Source organism: Lagenorhynchus albirostris, chromosome 2 (genome assembly GCF_949774975.1).
Source record: "Lagenorhynchus albirostris chromosome 2, mLagAlb1.1, whole genome shotgun sequence".
Classification (NCBI taxonomy): domain Eukaryota; kingdom Metazoa; phylum Chordata; class Mammalia; order Artiodactyla; family Delphinidae; genus Lagenorhynchus; species Lagenorhynchus albirostris.
In genome coordinates, this window is record NC_083096.1 from 47,440,467 (window position 1) to 47,460,850 (window position 20,384).

The following is a 20,384-nucleotide window of genomic DNA, read 5'->3' on the forward strand; positions in this document are numbered from 1 at the left end:
CCAACACTGGGGGCTTTCCTTAAGCTCAGGTGCCTCAGCTGTGATACAGACCCACTGTGTCCTCAGCATCCACCTGGACCTACTCCACACCGTCCCCCAAGGGGTTCAGGGACAAGGGGGAACTGAGGCAAACATGAAGAGTATGGTGCCTACCATCCCATGAGTAACATCCTTTGTCTCTGACTCAGAAGTCTTGTGTCTTCTGTCAGTATCTATGAAACTGTGGCAGTCTGAACTGTTAGCTTGCAAGTATGGTAAAATCTCAGACTCTTACGAGTTCTTCATGCTATCCTTCAGTGAAAGTCCATTGCACTGTTCTTACAGGTCCTACAAACTACATATGCACAAGTTCTTTATAATTTTTACTATTATAGTAAGGTATGTGTCCAATTAGATTCTTTATAATATTTACACCTCATTTCTTTCTACATATTCCTTTTTATTTACTGCATTACACTGAGTAATGGTGGTGACAGTGGACACCTTGGTCTTGTTTTAACTTTACAGAAGTTCCCCTAGAGCAGGGCATCTCCAACTATCCGCAATGAAGAACTGGCTTTGAGTTTTTTCCCCTAATCCACTGGGAACAATATTTTTGTAAAATATACCAAAAATAAATTCCTAGAAATATGAAATAGAAAAACATAAAATACAAGCCCAAGTTTTCTAATTATTAGATTCAACAAACACAAGTTTACTGTCAAAATATCATTAAGTATTTCTAAATTCTTACTCATTTCTGTATTTACCTCTTCACAAACTGTAACAAACACTTTGAGCAGCACTTTTTTAATACAGTGTTCACTATTATTTTTAGATGATACCTCTTAGCATGTCTAGGAAGTATTTCTCTACTCCATTTCCTAAGTACCTTATTGGTAATAAGCACTTAATCCCATCACATATGTTTTTTAAAACCTCTATTAAGTTGATCACTGAGTAGATATTTCTTCTAGACTCATCAATGTGATATAGTAAAAAAGTCGGATTACAGAGTTCTGACTCAGATCTGCTAGAGGTGTCATAAAATATGGTATGTGCAACAAATTACTTTTCTCAAATACGAAACATGCTGCATTCTCAAACCCATCTAACCACGTGAGTTTTTGATAAAGGACTGTGAATCTAGTTACTTTTTTCTTAATTAGACTTGGGATGGACTATTTATCTTTTACAAAGAACATCAAAAATTTTTATCACTTTTATTGATACTTTTTTCCTTTCTAATTCAGCAATTTCTGATTTTGCCTTTATTAATTTCCTCCTGTTTTATCTGGTGTATCTTCCTGAATTGAAACTTATTAGCCCATTCATTTAAAAAACTATTCCTTGTACAAAAATAAAAGCATTCGATGATGTTCCTTTGAATAGAATATTCCTCTGGCACTCCAGAGTTTTGATAGAAAATGTTATCTAAACAGTCTGTAATTGTAATTTTAAATTTTCACTTAGAACTAAGAATTCAAATTTCCAAGTGTTTGGAATTTTTTGGTCCCTTTGCCACTGTCTCCCACTACCATCTTGGTTTTGCCAATACAAACATTAGCATTTCTAATGCTAGACCGACTGATACACTGTGAATTGATGTTTCTTTGTCTTTGTTGCCTTTGCTGCTTCCTTCCTTAAAGTTTGCTCTGATATTAATATTGCTACTCCTACTTTATTTTGTACTTCATCTGCCTGGTACAGCTTTATTTATGTCTTTATTTTCAATCTTTTTGACTGAAAGATTTCTTTACACAGATAGCACAGGGCTTGAGGCAAAGTACAGCCTACTCCTGGGACACCATTAATAGCCAGGTCCCAGCAAAAAACCAGTGAGCAGCACTGGTGCCACAATGTTTACTTGCCTTTCCTCTTTCCACCACCTTGCCACTCCAGGGCCACAATTCCATTCTACCTCACTCTCTATCTACATCAACTTAAGAAAAAATTTCTTCAAGATTGAGGTTTTGTTAGTGGGACAACCTCCTACTTTCCAGTGATGGGGAGTATTATGGATTAAATGCCTGTGTCTCCCCAAAATTCATATATTGAAATCCTAAGATCCAATGTGATAGTACCAGAAGTCAGGGCCTATGGGAGGTGATAAGGCCATGAGAGTGGAGCCCACCTGAAAGGGTACAGTGCCCTTACTAAAAAAAAAATAAAAAAAGCAAAGCAGAGAGCTCTTTCACCAGACACTGAATCAGACAGAACCTTTATAAGCCACTCAGTCTATGGTACTTTGTTATAGCAGCACTAAGACAGGAAGGATTTCCTTTTTTACATTTACTGATCTATTAAGATTAAGATGCAGAAAGGGGTATTAAAAGGCGTATCATCGTGCACAAACTTGGCTCTGCCCTAAGGAAGGTTTAATGACATGAGAAAATGTTTATTATATTAAGATAAGCGAAAAAACAAGGTTATAAAATAGTATACGCAATTTGTATCCTATCATGTTAAAATACACATTTAAGTATCTAAATAAAAATAAAGATTTTAGCGACACTGGCAATACTATGGTTTATTTATGTTGTCTTTTTAATAATCTTTATGTTTTCTAAAATTTCTGCAATGAACATGTATTAAACACTGTAAAAAAATGTTATTTTTTTAAATTCGAGAACTAATAGTAAAACATGAACTACCAATAGATAAGCAAATAGACAATTCAAAGAAGGAAGTTAGAAATAATTAACATTTAGAACAAATGGTCTACTTATTAATAACGAAAGAAACACAAATTAGAACACTATCACTTTTTATCTCTTAAATTAAATAATTTTTTAAAAGACTACCAAAACTACTAAATCTGTTGATATAGGTGATACAGTGAAATGTACAATGGTTCAAGCATTCTGATAATCTTGCAATATTACATTAAGAATTCAACACAGTATTCGACGTAGACTCACCTACAGACTGATGTGACCAACCCCCCGCCCAACACAGGTGACAAAATAGGTTCATTATTTCAGAGGGCATACTGTTCCTATGAATAAATCAAACAAAATCCCCATCAAAAACAAAAAAGATTTTCATCTAATAGAAGGAAGCAAGGCCAGAAAAACTGTTCACTGTACATAATTTAAAAATTCAAGTTTAGGAAAAGAGACAAGTTGTACAGGGAAGTTTCATAAATTCTCACTGTGGTCACTTTTTTGGGGAATGCCTGTTTGTTTAAAGTTGATCTATTGAGGTGAACAGTTTTGTTCAAGATGAAGAAATATAAGCTCCATGTCAAATGATATCAAAAGATTAATTATGGTTTAGTCTAAGTAAAAGTTAAGGATTGATGCATTCATTACAAAAAAGATTCAAGTACCAATACCTGATAGAATGCAAAGCTTACAGAGTAGTATGAACAAAGGATGGGATAACTATGGTATGGAATACTTAAGGGTATAGGACCATACCCTACTAAGTGAGGGAATGATAGAACACAAAATTAAGGAGCAGTCAGAGAGACAGGAAGAAAATCACGAAGACGGGGTGATAGAGAAGACAAAGGAAGAGTGTGTTGAGATGGAGGATGTGAAAAACAAAGCTGAACACCAATTAGGTAAAAAAAAGGGAGGGGTGGGGGAGTATTCAGTTTACATTAAGAACATCTTTTTTTGGTATGGCAGAAAATACCACACGCAAAAACAAAGATATAAAGGACAAGCTGGGAAAAAAAATATTTGTAACATATCACAGATAAAGGATTACTATTGCTAATATGCAAATAACTTAAAAAATAACAGAAAAATGAGTAAAATATATGAACAAGTTCATTGAAAAAGAAATGCAAATGGCCCTTAAATGCCAAAAGATCTTCAACTTCACTCAAAATAAAAGGAAGGCAAATTAAAGGTATACTGAGATATCTACCACAGACTGACAAAAATAGAGCAGTGGTGAGGTGGTAGACTGAGGTTTCTCTACCCTGACACTACTGACATTTTGGACAGTTAATTCTTTGTTGTGGTGGACTGTCCCTGGCCTCTACCCACTAGATGCCAGTAGCAGCCCACCCCTGCCCCCTTGGTCAAAAATGTTACCTATATATTGCCACTGACACCACACCCCGGTGGGGGGCAGCTGCCCCTATTGAGAACCACTGGAAATGACTGGAATGGTGAAAATTGCAAAATACAATTCCTATCCTATGGAGAGAGAAAACTGTAATAGCTTGCAAAATCACATGGGCATGTATCTTTTGACCCAGCAATCCCATTTCAAGGAATCTGTCCCACAGACAGATTAGCAAAAATACAAAAATTCATATGCATACATGCACATAATCTATAGGCTATTCATGTCAGCATTGTAAGTAACAGTAAAAAGATAGTACAAAACTCTATCAATAGAGGCTAGTTGAATAACTATGGTATTATGGAAGTGAAAAACACGTAGGTAAAGAAAAAGAAAAGTGTACACAATAAGATAGTGTTAATTTAAGAAAGAGTTGGGATAAGGGATAGTAATACATATACATTTTTTTCTTTTTTTTGTTTATAATTAGAAAAAAGTTGACCCAAAACTATATATCAAAAACAAAAAACTGGAAGACAGGAAAAAGGATGGAGGAGGCAGGAACAGAAGCCAGACTTTTCTAAATATACTTCTTTTGTTAATTTAACATCAAAACTATGTAACTATTTAATTCAGTTCTCCAATTTTAAAAAGGTGATCCCTAAAAATCAAAAGCAAAATGAAACAGATGAACCTGAGTATAGAGCTGAGAGTATGATCACGAACAGGAATTATTTCAAACTTTAAAGTGCAGTAATTTGTATGTCTATAGTAGGATACACCCTAAATATGAAAAAAATTGCAAAAAATGTTAAACTTTTCAGTAATCATATTATTGGTGGTAGCAGTGGAATTTACAGTGGAGACTGTTGTACATGTATATTGAATAAAGCAACAGAGTAATTATGTTGGGGCACTGCAAGGAACCATGGTTTTTGGATTGGGGGAGAATGGACATACAGATCTACACTGAAGTTAAGCAAAAGCCCTGCAATTCTGAATTTAAACTGGAAGCATCAGGTTGAACTCAAAATATATCTTGTCTTGGAAAAATTTTTCCCAAGCTGTGTACACTGAAAAAGCTAAAACAATGACCAATTTAGTAGTAACTTCTTGGCACTCAGTTTGTGGCCTCTAAAAATCAACCCCCAGTGAAAAGAACCAGGGATCTTAAGAAATGGCTGATTCCAGATCTGAGATAGGAAAATTCAAGTTGAGCCAAACATATGGTATGCCACAAAGCATGAAAGTGATCAAAGACTAAGGTTAAATGAACTTAGAAATCAATGTGAAGAGGGTCCTACTGGTCCAAAATGGGACAACTTAAAATAAACATCAACAATAAAAATAATGGATTAAAATGTTATATATTTGAATCAATGAGTTCATAATAATTGTGGGAAAAAACCTAGCTGGTAACCTTTGGAAGACGCTAGGGACAAACTTATTTCTTTTAATTGTTTTTTTTTTTTTTTTTTGCGGTACGCCGGCCTCTCACTGTTGTGGCCTCTCCCGTTGCGGAGCACAGGCTCCGGATGCGCAGGCCCAGCCGCTCCGCGGCATGTGGGATCTTCCTGGACTGGGGCACGAACCTGTGTCCCCTGCATCGGCAGGCAGACTCTAAACCACTGCGCCACCAGGGAAGCCCTCTTTTAATTGTTAAAGGGAAAGAATCAAAACATTTATCTTGCTTTTTCTGTATAAATTATATCTCAGAGTGACTAAATTATTGATAAGGAGAGGTTCTGTTTTTGCTTTTTAAGGCGGTTTCTTGTTATAAAAGTATTCCAGCCAGAAATCAAAGGAATGTGCTAATGAAATAAATCTACACGGTGATATCAATGGCTGCTAGCGTCACATCATGCACCTCCTCCTGATGAAGTACAGACCATCACCTTTGGAAATTTCTTGCTCCTGCCCCTCTTCCCCAAACAAATCTGAATCTGATCAAGTCTCTAATCTAACCACTAAATATGGGAAATAGAGGAACAGAGAAACATGTTTTATGATACCAGAGGGATACAGCTGCAAAATCTAAACTGTGGGAAACTAAAGAATAAATAACATGCTTTCTTCAACAACAAATTCCAAAGAAAAATTAGAGACAAAGGAAGAGGGAGAGAGAATCTAATGATTAAAAGACTAGATATCAATCAATTGTAGTATATGGACATCATTTGGAGCATGATTTAAATAACCTATTAAAAATGGATTAAAATGGATTTATGAAACAAGGAACATCTGAATACTGAGGGTATTTGGGAATATTAAGAAACTATTCTTCAATTTTTTTTTTAGGTTTGATAATGGAATTGCTATGTTTTTTAAAGGATTATCTTTTAGGGATACAAACTGAAACAGTAACAGATGAATCACAGGATGTTTGGGATTTGCTACAAAATAATCCAGAAGGAAAAATATAGATAGAAATTATAGAGATGAATCATGATTGGCCATGCTGAAAAAGGCTGCAACTGGATTATGGGAACATAGGGGTTCATATCATTCCTATACTTGCTTTGATACACATTTGACACTTTCCACAATAAAAAATTTAAGTAGGGCTTCCCTGGTGGTGCAGTGGTTGAGAGCCTGCCTGACGATGCAGGGGACACGGGTTCTTGCCCCGGTCCAGGAAGATCCCACATGCCGCGGAGTGGCTAGGCCCATGAGCCATGGCCGCTGAGCCTGCGCGTCCGGAGCCTGTGCTCCGCAACAGGAGAGGCCACAACAGTGAGAGGCCCGCATACCGCAAAAAATAAAAAAAATTAAAATAAAAAAAATTTAAGTATCCTTTGCATTTAGAAACAGGTCATTTTTGGCAAGTGCATTCTGTTGAGTGAAAACGCAAGTGAAGTGACACAAACAGGGTTTGGCAGGGATGGGGAGGTGAAATAAAGATGGTATCTAAAAGTAAAGACTGGCTTGTGATATAATATTTTTCCAAATTCATCCATTCACCATTCATTCATTCATCTAACCAAAAAATATTAAATGCCTGCTATATGGGCCAGGAACTATTCTAGATGCTAGAGACACAGCAATGAACTAAAAACAGACAAAAAAATCCTCTGCTCTCATGAATTTAATTCTAATATGACGATCTAGGGGGAAAAACTAGGTTAGAAGCGGGTTTTTCAATCTTAGTATAACTGACATTTTGGGCTGGATAATTCTTTGTTGTAGGATGCTGTCCTGTGCATTGTAGGATATTTGGCCGCACCCCTGGCCTCCACCTACTAGATGTCAGTGTCACCACCACTCCCTTCCAGTTGTAACAACAAAAATGTCTCCACAAATTGCCAAACATCCCTGTGGGACAAGATGACTTCCAGTTGAGAAGCAGCAGGCTATAAGTTAGTAAGTGCTATGAAGAAAAATGTAACAGTGAAAGGAAATAAGAAGTACCAGTGTAACAGCAGATTTGCAATTTTAAACAGGATGGCTGAGGAAGAGCACTACAGGCAGAAGGAACAGTTAAGTACGAAAGTCTTGAGGTGGAAAAGATGCCAGCATATTTGAGGAACTGCAAGAAGGCCAGTGTAGCTGGAAGAAGTGAGGGAGAAAGCAGAAAATGCACATTCAGAGCATTTAATGGGAAAAATCTGAATGTGCTAAAATGCTAACAAGAAAAAACTGAAAGTAGGATATTGTTTATGGTATGCCCAAGTAAGCTTCTACTAGACTGACTCCTGCAGATAACATGAGCTCTAGGAAAATAAAAACAAGAACTAAAACACCCCTAAAACCCCCTCAACTATACACAGGCACTAAAAAATAAACAAAAGCTGGCAGATTCTGGAAGGAACTTGAAATGAGAAAGCAAGAAATAGCAAGGGTATAATTCCTGTTTATTATGCCTTTTAGCTCTAGGGAAGACCATGTGAGGCAGCTAAAACTCAACAGAAAACCCAGTCTTCCTGGCCTGACATATCAGAGGGTAAGAATTTGGGGAAACCAAAGCTGCTAAAAAGTGTGAAAGGAATCCTGGAAAGGAAAGGAGCAATCTCAAATTTTGTGTATAAACTCTCCCCAAATCTCTGGCTAACCCCTGAACTACATATATACAGGAAAGACTCCAAGCCTCCTAGCATAGGATCAGAAAACTGAAGTGAGATTTGAGCTATCACTCAAAAGATAGTGTTTGCAGTTTGGGTCCAACTAAATTAATTGCTTAACAACACAATAACAAAATAAATACTCTTTGGAGGAATAACATTATTTAGTGTCTTCACAGCATAGTATTCACAATGCCCAGGATATAATCCAAAATTACTTGACATACAAAGAGGAGAAATCTCAAGAGAAAGCACAATCAACAGAGCCCAAGCTGAGATGGCCCGATGTTAGAATTAGCAGTAAAGGATTTTAAAGCAGCTATTATAACTATGGTCAGTGACATAAAGGAAATTCACAGTCATATTATGAACATATGCTTATAATAAATGAAAAGGTAAGAAATGCTATCAGAAAAATGAAGTCTGTTAAAAAAAAGTGATAATTCTACAAATGAAAAAAACATCTGAAAAAAAAATCACTGATGGACTTAACAGCAAAATGGAAATGAGAAAGCAATCAGTGAACCTGAATACACTGATTATATTCAACATATACTGAACATACATATATATATGAAATCATCTAATCTGAAGAGTAGAGAGAGGAGAAAAAGAAGAGAGCCTCCAGGACCTTTGGGATAATATCGGCAAGTTTAACATACACGTAACATAAGAGTCCCAGAAAAAGAAGACCAAAAAATGAGGCAGAAAAAAAATTTTTTTTAATAATAGCCCAAAGCTTCCCAAATTGGGTGAAAGACATAAATTTACAGATTCAAGAATTTCAGCAAACCCCAAGCAGGATAAGTACAAATAAAACCATGCATAGTTATATCACAGTGAAACTGCTAGAAACCAAAGATAAAAAAAATGAAAGCAACCAAAGAAAACATTACATATAGAGGGAAATGATTTGATTAGTGCTGGCTTCGCAGACAACAGAACGTTATCTTTAAAGTGCTGAAAGAAAAGAGAACTGGCACCTCAGAATTGTATATCCAGTGAAAATATTCAAGAAAGAAGATAAAATAAAAATAGTTTTCCATAAAAGAATTAAAGAGAATTTGCCACAGGCAGACCTACACTACAAGAGGGAGGAAGAGGCTAAAAGAAACAGAATAGGTCATAACAGATGGAGCAAAGGCCAATAGCTTCAAACATTTGAAAGATATTTGCAACATTCTTTTCATAGCCAGAAAGAGTCTTCAAGGTCATCTTGTCCAACCCCTTCATTTTATAGAAGGTTCAACCAATCTAATTAAAAATCCTGTAATTATCTAGTGGTACAGTAGACTAGAAAGTAAGACTCAATTTTTGGGTAAAAGCAATGGAAGGAAAAAAACCATGTATTTTTACCTTTATAAGCAAGTCAGAATACAAAAACTCAGTGAAAAGTGTTAAAATTGATAGATTATTCCTAAAGGTTTTATAAAAACTGGGTACTACCTAAGGCATCTACTTAAATCATAATGTGAATCTTATTATAATATCAACACCACCTGAATTTTTGTGAAAATGCAAGTTTTCATTTTTTAATTAAATGACAAACTTTATTTCTTAAAAACAGTACTGGAAAGGGGTTTTTGCTGCATACTCCCAATATAATTAAAATGATCATGGTATCAAAAACACAAGAATGATATTCCATTGCACCAAATACTATTTTGTCTCTACTATCTAAGGGAATGTCAATGGGAGGAAATGTATCTTAAAATGTTATTGACTTTGGGACTTCCCTGGTGGTCCAGTGGTTAAGACTCCAAGATCCCAATGCAGGGGGCCTGGGTTCGCTCCCTGGTCAGGGAACTAGATCCCGCATGCCCAACTAAGGATCCTGCATGTTGCAACTAAAGATCCCATGTGCTGCAACTAAGACCCGCACAGCCAATTAATAAATATTTTTAAAAAGTTACTGATTTTTATATTCTGTTTAAAATGTTATCTTTGTAAGTACACAGAATACAACAGGCTCTGAAAAACCAGTTTTGAATGAATGAAATATATAAAACCATAAGACATACAGATTAAAGGGATCTCCCAAGCCCACAAGTCAGGTACATAATGAGAATAAAATCCAAATCTTCAGGAAATCATCCTAGTTCTCTGAGAAAACAAAATGCCAAGGTTCACTCTGGAACACATTAAAATACTATTTGAAAACAACATTGAAAAATTATCACCCTGGGCCTGCATACATACTGGATTAGCATAACCTTATAACGTATGTCTGAGTGCTTGGCCATACTTACCCCAATAGCTGGGACTTCTTCACTCTTTACTTCATTTATTCGAACCAAATAGTTAACAAAGTCTCTGGCAGCATTGCTCTGTGCATCCTTTTTATTGGTGGAATTACCCATGCCAGTGTAATTATATCCTTCCACTCGAACCTTTAACAGTCAAGAAAAAAATACCTTGAGAGACTGACCTGTGTAATTCTGGTATTTAAAAAATTCATAATTCACTAGTCCATTAAGAGACTACAGTTAACTATTGGAAATATACTCTATAAACACACTGAGAATAACACACAAGAGAATTCACCAGCTGTCTTATTTAAAAAAGCTTAATTCGTGTTGTCTAGTAATAAACTAATCCAAAAACAAGAATGTTAACTTATGTGGCTCAGATATTCTCTTCTCACGTAACAGAATGTTCCAGTCTATGGCCATTACCACCCTGAATGCGCCCAATCTCGTCTCATGTAACAGAATGTTCCACATTAAAATCTGACTTTATAAGACCCAAGAACAAGCTCTCTACTTGTATTTATTTTAAAGTACTCTGACTTGAAGCAATCAAGAATTGATCTACTTTCCATGGAAGCAACCTAAATGCCCACTGACAGACGAATGGATAAAGAAGATGTGGTACATATATACAATGGAATATTACTCAGCTATAAAAAGGAATGAAATTGGGTCATGTGTAGAGACGTGGATAGATCTAGAGACTGTGATACAGAGTGAAGTCAGAAAGAGAAAGACAAATATCGCATATTAACACATATATGCAGAACCTAGAAAAATGGTACAGATGAACTGGTTTGCCAGGCAGAAACAGAGACACAGATGTAGAGAACAAACGTATGGACACCAAGGGGGGAAAGTGGGGAGGGGCGTGGTGGCAGTGGGATGAATTGGGAGATTGGGATTGACGTGTATACACTGATGTGTATAAAATGGATAACTAATAAGAACCTGCTGTATAAAAAAAAATATATAATTTTTTAAAAAAAGAATTGATATACTTTCTACTGGAACTAGTAAAACTACAAACCGTTGGTCCAACTTTTCTAATCTGCACTACTGGTACTGTGGAAGCTGTGGAAGCTTCACGTTCTAATTAGAATAATTTACGTATCAGATTGTTTTAAAAGTAATGCTCAGGGAATTCTCTGGAGGTCCAGTGGTTAGGACTCTGCACTATCACTGCCAGGGGGCCCAGGTTTAATCCCTGCTCGGGGAACTAAGATCCCACAAACTGCGTGGTGCAGCCACAAAAAACCCAAAAAACAGTTATGCTCACTTGAAAATGATTCATAATGAAGTAGACATAACAAGCAAGTCACAGTAAAGAAGATTCCCCAACGTACAACACATTAACATTTTCAAACAGAAAACATGGTTCTTTTAATAATAAAATAAACCTCAAAAGTCACATAAATGTAAACTGTATTTTTTTAGTACCTCACACATGAATTTCTGCCTGTTTTTGTTCCCCACTGCTCTAATTTCATAGGTTGGGGTCATCTTCCTTTTGCCACACCAGGCATACAGAAAATTTTTAACATCACCCATGATTCAAGTGTCTTCTTCAGACCTAAGAAACAAGTTAGTTAAAAACAGCATTATTTATAAGAACAAACACTGGAAATTACCAACCTGGAATTTACTGAAAATCTAGCTTAAGTACAGGATATTCTATCATGCTGCTATTAACACTGCCTATGAAGAAATTTTAATGACATAACTGGAAAGTCTACGACATGTTATAAGAAAAAGCAGGATACTAAAGTATGATCTGAACTACACAAAAAGTATGCATAAGTAAATCAAGACTGGAAAAGACATATCCCCCCAAGCGTTATCTTCAGGTAACTACAAGTAGTTTTTATCTTTTCTTGAAAGACATTTTATGGAACGTCCTACTTTTTACAAAAGGCACTTTATGTGTTTTAACTAATTTAATCCTTACAACAATGGTAGATAACATTATACACAGTAGATCCTACTATATCATCTTTTTACAGAGAAAGAAACTAGGGCATAGAAAGTTTTAGTAACTTTTCTAAGTTATCCACTGTGGAGGTCTAAATTCAAACCCAAACTACTGTATTAAGAAATGGTCATCAATCATTTTATATATAAATCCAATAGTTTATCATCATTTGGATTATGTCTCGTAACAGACTGCCCTCAAAGTTGTAGGCAATATGTTAGGAAGTCCAAATACAGCACTTAAACTGGAAACAGTAATCAATGAACTTAAATATCCTGTGCCAAATCTCTCCTTTAGGCCTTGTTATTCATTAAAATTTGAGAATATTATGTCTTTTTGAAGTGCAACATACCATACTTGTTGCCATTCTCCCTCTACTCCAGGTTATAAGATAGCAAAAGATATGGAGCCTGAGTCTGAGTTACAAGCAAGGTATCTGAGAGTAAATTAAGAACCAGAGAAAATATGCTACGAATTTAGTTTGCTGTGATGTGAGAAGAAACCCCACTGCTAGAGCATTGTCTCTGTCTTCTGTTAATGTGTAGTGCATTTTGTTAGCACCTAAGCCTTGTGTCATCCAACCTCACCCTAGTATAAAAAATTTATTCTGTAGTCATAGGTTAACCCTGGGGACATTCTATTAATGAAAAGCTGTGGAACGCTGATGATGTCTATCTACAAATTCCAACCATGAATAATTAAAAAACAAGCCCTCAGCGTGAATGAGTAGCATGAAATATGAAGGACTACACTATCAAATTCCTTCCTCCCTCGGTAGTCTCTTCTAACTCCATAATATTAAATATCAACTATATGCTAATGATGCCCAAATATATATTGAAAGTTCAGTCTTTTCTCTTTAAGCTCCAAAATGAAGCTCATCCAACTGCAGCACTAACGGACCCATCTGAATGCTAACTTCGGATCTCAAACAGAATTTTAAATTTCCTCCCAAACCTGTTCCTCTTCCCGCCAATCCCAGTGTTCCCATCTCCCTAAATGGCACCTACATCCACCAAGTTACTCACGTCACCATGTGGGAATTTCCCAGTCCCTCAAGATCCTCCATAGCTATCCCTTGTAGAGCCCTTATTATGTGCCAGTCGGTATCCTTAAAGGAGCATCTATGTGAACTTTTTTACTTAACCCTTACAACACTGTATAGATAAACATCACTATTATTCCCTTTTTACAGGTGAGTAAACTGAGCCAAAGAATAACCTGCCCCGGGAGACAGAGCTCCTAACTGGGGGACCCAGAATTCCAAGCCAGGTAGTCCTGATCTACTACTGATTTACTGCGCACTTCTGCCTCCAAAACATGTCTCCAATCCATTCGCTTCTCTCCCTTCTCCCTGCTACCACTACTGCCCACCTGGAGTACGGCAAGAACGTCCTAAATAATTCCCATTTCCACTCTGGCTACCCCTAAATCCATTCTTCTCTTAAATTCTCACCACACCCCAATCACATGGCCTTCTTTCAGTTTCTTTCCAATCCCTACCAGTAAACACTAACTAATCCCTTCTGCCTCTGCAGTTCTGCTTTTCCTCCGCGTCTTCATAGCTGACGCATTCTCCGCCCGATGGCCGAGATAACGGCTCAGAGGTCTACCTCTTCCGAAAAGCCTGCCCTTGCCACCCTATCTAAAGTAGCTCCCTCCCTTTACACTAATTCCTCATGATCTTTTTACCGAAACCTGCAGACATTTGTTTCCCTACTGCCACCCCCGCGCCACGACCGCAACCTCTGGGAGGGAAGGGCAAGGACTGTGCCTAACCTGTTTACTCTGTCCACAGCACCCGCAGGACAGCACCCAGTATTTGTGGCATGGGCCCTAGGCGTGGGTGGCGCCTCGACGGGCTCACCCTCAGACGATTCACCCCCTTTCACTCTGTGGCGACAGCGCCACCGCCGCGAGCAACGCGGAGGAGGAAGTGGGGTCTGATTGCTCCGGAGCCGTGACCGTGACCAGCTGCGCGGAGAACCGGGGGCCACCTCGCGGCCCCGAACAGCGCAAGCGCGGCGCGGCCAGCAGCACGCAACGCGCAATCCGGGAACCCGGCGGGGCGGCTCCCCTCCCCCTCCCCGCCCCCGCCGCCCGCGCCTGGCAACAAAGCCAGGCGGCACAGCCGCGGGGCCCAACGAGTGACAAGGACGTCTTTCCCTTACCGGCGTCCGCTTCCTGGTACCCGAGAGCACAGGCCTCTTAGGACCGTCCGTGGCTTCGGCCTTAGCAACGGACACACAGCGAACGCAAACCCACACGCACGGAGTCAGAGGCAGCAGCGGCGGCGGCGGCGGCGAAATGGCTCCGGTCGCGGCGCCAAGGAGGGCGGGGTCAGTGCGCTAAGCATGCGCAGAAAGCGAGCCTGGGACAAAGGGCGCCTAGAGGGAGGGGCGGGGCTGCAGCTACCAAGCTGCTGGTAGAGTCTCGTCGGCTGGGAGATCCGCTGCGCCTGGCCCCGGGCGCCCCAGCCCTGCTTCTTCCTGTAGTGCAATACCTACTTTTGAAAGTTTTTTGCGAGTTGGGGACCTGTAGCATTTTAATGCAGCAAAATGTTTTGCAGCTTCTGTCATAGGGACCTGTGATAGATGAGGTGCCCTTCGAAGACAGAACTGGAAATCTCAGGTGCTAACTTTATAGGGTTGTTGAGGCAATTGAACAGGATGGCATGTGAAGGGAGCTTATCATGTGTATGTGGCACACAATAGGTGTTCAGTAGGTGGTGGTGGAGTAAGTCAGATACTCTAACGTGAACGTCTCCTGAAAGACATAAGCTCAGTGAAGGCAGGAACCCTGCCTGGCTAGCTCGCTGCAGTGCTTGGTACATCCAGTGCTCAGTAAAAACTAGTTTAGTGAATAGACAAAAACTGCAAGGTTGTTTTTGCTCACATTGGATAGCCTCTTGTCTTCAGAGTCTTTGGAATAAACTGGATTCTTAACGATTGTAGTAGTCACTTAAGTTTTTTGAACTCTAGTGCTTCCCACGGAGGCAACAATACAAAATATTTCACCTGGGGTTGTTCCACAGAATCCAGGCTAATCAATTATCAGGCCCCATCACACCTATCATCCTCATATTTCACCTCTTTCACTACGTTTTTTCCCAACTCTTCTAGCTTACTGTGATTAATCCCTTTAAAACTCTGTTGCTCCCATGATCAGAATAACACAGCATTCTCGAGCATTACTCATTCTTTTATTTTCTCCATGTGTTTGCTCTCTTCAAATAGGAACAAAATCATTCGGGGAAACATGTTAATCTTTTGTTTCTTTGTCCCCTTCCAGGGTGCTTAAAGCAGCAGGTTTTTTTTTTTTATGATAAGTGAAACCCAACTAGCATAAGTGAATTGCAAGTGTTTTGTAGCAGATAATGAACACAGCATTTTTATTACCAACTTTTTGAATTCATTGTCTGGTAGACTGATTATATGTTTCATTATTTTTTCTGGGGTTTTCTGTTGCTCTTTCAATTGAGAGTGTAAGGTCGGATCTTAACAAACGGCACCGCGAAACGGAGGAAAGCTTCAAGTGAGCTTTATTAGGGAGCGCTCCAGGGCGAGGTTCCCTGGTCCGAGAGAAAGGGGCCAGAGAAGTCGCACCCGGGAGAGGGTTGGGCAAGATTTTATAGGGGAAGAAGGGAAAGAGCTGTGGTGAATCTGGGAGGGCGCAGGGTATTCCTTATTTGGTGGTCTTTTCGGGTATCCTGGGGGACCGTTGGTCCCGCCCCTCGAAAGGCGGGAAGGCTGGGCCGGGTTCAAAGTCCCCAGGTCAGTTTCTGGAACTGGGTGGTCCGGAATGTCTCCAGGGCAGTTTCTGGAACTGGGTGGTCCGGAGAATTCGGTCTGATGCAACCTGTTAATCTGATAGTCTTCCCCTGCCTCGGGCCAGTTGGCCTTACGGAGAGTAGTTCCTCCGTCTTTTCATTTTACTTAACTTTCTCTGTCTTTATGAATTTAGGTGAAAACAGTTAACTGTTGTAGTCTTGAATAGGTGTTTTTATGTGGGAGCATCCCTATGTAGGCTGTTTGCCCAGTGTCTCTGGTGTGAGGACTGGATTTCATGCGGACACCAGCCACATCTTTTCTCAGGGTGTGCTGGCCACTATCACCTTGATAGGGGGTGTGACTGGTGCTGGAGGAGCTAGAGCCTGTGCACGGTGTGAGGTGGGACTTCCTCTCTGTTCAGTGGCTGTCACCACACTGTCAGGGGCGGGCTCTGCTCCCAGTTGCTGGAGCCAGAGCCCTGAGGGTCAGACTCAGGCTGGCTTTGTTCTCTTTAAGTGTATGTTTTTACTCCTCCCGGCACTGAAGCCTTTGCCTCAAAGGAGGGGAGTGGTGAAGTAAATGGGGCTCGTGTGCTTACAGATGTTCAATGTGCTGCCTTTGTAGGCATCTACAGCTCTGCTCAGAAGCAGCCCAAAGTCATGTCTTTTCCCCAGTTGTGGCCACCCCACATCTAATGCAAAGTTACGGTATGGAGTGGTTGGGGCCAGCGCATTCACCAGGCTGGGACTGAGGGTCATAGTGGTTTAAGTGGCTGGGCTGCCATGAGAAGTCTGGACTGCTTCTGTGGTGCTGTTTGAGTGAGTGCCAACAATGGCCACTGCTGCCCCTCCTGGACCACACCCCAGGCCCCTGGGTTACCTAGGCATCCCTAGATCAAGTCTTTTCCCAGGTCCTGGCTGCCCTAGGTCCATTGCCAAGCTGTGGTGTGGAATAAGTGGGGCCAGGGTGTTCTCTTAGCTCAGACTGGGGAGCATAGCAAGGAGGCAGCCGCTAGGGCAGACCTCTCTCCACCGTGTCTGATGGCAAACCAGCACCTACGCACTCCTCACAAGTGGAGTCTAGGCTCCTCCAGCCTTTTTAATCTGTCCCAGTGGTCCTCCAAGCAGCCGAAGGGGCTTATCCTTCTGCGTAGGACCCCAGGACTCGAATGCCCAGTGTGTGGCTCAACCTGATCACTCCTCAGGGCTAGTGTCCACCTGTGCGATACCCCTTTTCCTTAGTCCCCTCCCAAAGTCACAGGTCTCCACCCGATGCCTTTCTTCCCATCCTACTGTAACAGGGAAGAGCCAACCCTGACTCCATGTTGGATCTGCTTCTTTACTTTATTTATTATTATTATTATTTTATTTTTTGCAGTACGCGGGCCTCTCACTGTTGTGGCCTCTCCCGTTGCGGAGCACAGGCTCCGGACGCGCAGGCTCAGCAGCCATGGCTCACGGGCCTAGCCACTCTGTGGCATGTGGGATCCTCCCAGACTGGGCACGAACCCGCGTCCCCTGCATCAGCAGGCTGAGCCACCCGAGAGGCCCTGCTTCTTTACTTTAACGTTTGCTTTTTGTTGCTAATTGTTCACTAAAAGGATACTGTCTATACAATGGCCTGCCTCAGGGAACCCTGCCCCTCTGCCTGAATGTTAAAACAAAGTGCCTTTGTTCAGGGAAACATCCCGACCCTGTCCACCTGTGAATGGCTGCGAGAAAGAAGAAATTAACACATCCCCTCCCCGAGGCTGGCCATTCCAGGGGATATTTGCAAAACTTGTGGCCTTTTTACTTTACTTCCTCACCTCCTCCCCGTCTCTGTTCTATAAAAGAAACTGGCATCCGGACCCCGATAAGATGGTTTTTTGAGACACTAGTCGGCCTTCTTCTTGGTCTGCCGACTTTATGTATTCCTTGCCTCAGCACCGAGCTCGGACTCGGTAACACTACCTGATTACATGGGAATCTTTCTTGCAGCCTTAGCTGCACAGGAGTTCTTCTGCCAGTTTCCGGTTAGTTTTCTGTGAGACTTTTTCCACACGTAGATGTGTTTTTGATGTATTTATAGGGGGAGGTAAGCTCCATATCCTCTTACTCTGCCATCTTGATCCTCATCCCATGGTGGGAGTATCTAACCATAGAAATAGGCAAATGCTACAAGTCTGGGCCCTTTCCCCCGCATCCTCTGCCAGAGCCAGTTGTTAACCATTTACCAGCTCACCACTGGCCTTGGTCTGGGCAGGTCCTTCAGCTGCCCTGGGTTTAGTCTTCCCTTCCCTTGAGCCGGGGGGGGGGGGGGTGGATGCTGGTCTTCCAGCTCCAGCCTCCTGCCCTGCAGCTTGGGAAGTCGATGGTGAGTTGTGCTGCTTCTGAGCTGCCCTAGGGTCTGTGTCCCGAGCAACAAGGTCGTTGGGAATGGAACCTACATAGTACCCAACTGCTGAGGTTCCAGGGCTTTCCACGCTTCAAAGAGGACTTCAGCGGTGGCTGGGAGACCCTGGTCCTTTGGGACTGGTGACATTTGCCAGCTGCCCATTTTCCTCTGAGCTTTGCATTCTCCTCTAAGGATAAGACTCCTGAAGCAAATCTTCTCTGAGCATCACCACCCCTCACATTTGAGGACTTTGGAGTTCCTCCGAGCACAGCTCTGCTCTCTTGTCTCCGATCAGTCCATCTCAGACTCCTATGCAACTTCCTCTGTAAGCACACCAAATGCCAATCATGCCCAGTTTCTGTTCTTAGCACTCTATATATGCTCTGCCTGGACAATCTTATTCTTCCCATGGTTTCAACTACTATCTATGTGTTGATACCCTCTAAACCTCTATCTCCTATCCAAACCTTTTGAACTCCAGATCAATATACATAAACGCTTGGTGGGCCTCTCTACATGATGTCCCACAGGCTTTGATTCCTGGGTGTCAATTCTGATTCTTTTATTATGGTGGTAGGCAACCTTCAACATGGCCAACAATGATCCTCTCCTCCTGGAATTCATTCCCTGTGTAGTCCCATCCTACATTGTCCTAGGGTTGTCCTTTTTGACTAATAGCATACAGAAGGGGATGGTAGGCTACTTCTGAGATTGCTTTAAAAGACTGTGGCTTCTATTTTGAGCTCTGGCTCACTTGTGTGCCATCTCTCTCTCTCTCTCTCTCGTGGATCTCTCTCTCAGATCTCCCTTTCTGGGTGAAGAAGCTGCCATAATGTTGTGAGAAACTGAAGCCTCTGGCCAAGAGCCAGCAAGGAACAGAGGTCTGCCCACAACTACAGGTAAGTGAATCTAGAAGCAGGTTCTCCAGCTCCAATTGAACCTTGAGATGAGTAAAGCTCTAGCCGATAGCTTGACTGCAACCTTCTGACAAACTCTGTGCCACAACCACCCAGTTAAGCTGCTCCTCGTTCCCAACCCTCAGAAATTGTGTGAATTCATAAATGTTTCCAGGTTTAAGCTGCTAAGTTTAGGGGTGATTTGTTACATGAAATAAAGAACAAATGCAAGCACAATCGTCCCTCAGTATCCACAGGGGATTGGTCCCAGGACCCTTGCAGATACCAAAATACACAGATGCTCAAGTTCCTTAAATAAAATGGCATAGTGTTTGCATATAACCTACAGGATATCCTCCTGTATACTTTAAATCATCTCTAGATTTCTTATAATACCTACAATGTAAATGTTATGTAAATAGTTACCAGTATGAGGCATATTCAAGTTTTGCTTTTTGGAACCTTTTGGAATTTTTTTTTTTTTTTTTTTAATATTTCCCTTCTGTAGTTGGTTGAATCCTTGGATGTGGAACCCATGCATACAGAGGGCCAACTGTATCTTCCATATCTAGGTTCTGTTGATTCTTTCTAAATATTTTTCGTTCCATTCCCTCCCCTCCATCCCTGCTGCCACTTCCTTAGTGGCTCCACCATTGGTTACCTATCACAATAGGCCACCTAACGGTTTACCTGTTCCCAGTCTGTCTTCCAATCTACTCATCACACTGCTTCAAGAGTGTCATTTTTAAAACAAAAAGTCATGTCACATACCTTCCTATCCCATACACACATAAATACTTCAAATCTTTCAATGATGATGACTTTTTTCATCTATGCCTCTTTGACCTGCTTGTTCCTCTGAAATCACTTAGCAAAAGTCATTCTCTCATTTTGTTTGTTCCAAATAGTGATACATGGATCATTCAAGAACCCACAGATATTTTCCATTCCCCATCCTCTGCTGTTAGAAGCACAGTCAGAAATTCCCAACCTACGAAAAAATCTGAGGGTGGCCCTATGATCTGGACTCCAGTAATAATAAATGCAAATTTCAATTCTTG

General features: G+C 40.7%; 2 protein-coding genes across 2 annotated transcripts in view; both read right to left on the reverse strand.

Moving 5' to 3' along the window:
* The window catches only part of DHX9 (DExH-box helicase 9), a 56,869-nt gene extending 42,275 nt beyond the window's left edge, over positions 1-14,594 (reverse strand). The window contains exons 1-3 of the mRNA XM_060131957.1: positions 14,453-14,594; positions 11,750-11,882; positions 10,310-10,450 (exon numbers count right to left, since the gene is read on the reverse strand). Coding sequence (XP_059987940.1) covers positions 10,310-10,450; positions 11,750-11,860 — 252 coding nt within the window. The 5' untranslated portion in view covers positions 11,861-11,882; positions 14,453-14,594. The remainder of the gene's footprint in view (positions 1-10,309; positions 10,451-11,749; positions 11,883-14,452) is intronic.
* NPL (N-acetylneuraminate pyruvate lyase) overlaps positions 11,757-20,384 on the reverse strand; it is a 49,478-nt gene continuing 40,850 nt past the window's right edge. Inside the window, exon 11 of the mRNA XM_060132001.1 lies at positions 11,757-11,882. Within this exon, the coding sequence (XP_059987984.1) occupies positions 11,877-11,882 (6 nt within the window). The 3' untranslated portion in view covers positions 11,757-11,876. The remainder of the gene's footprint in view (positions 11,883-20,384) is intronic.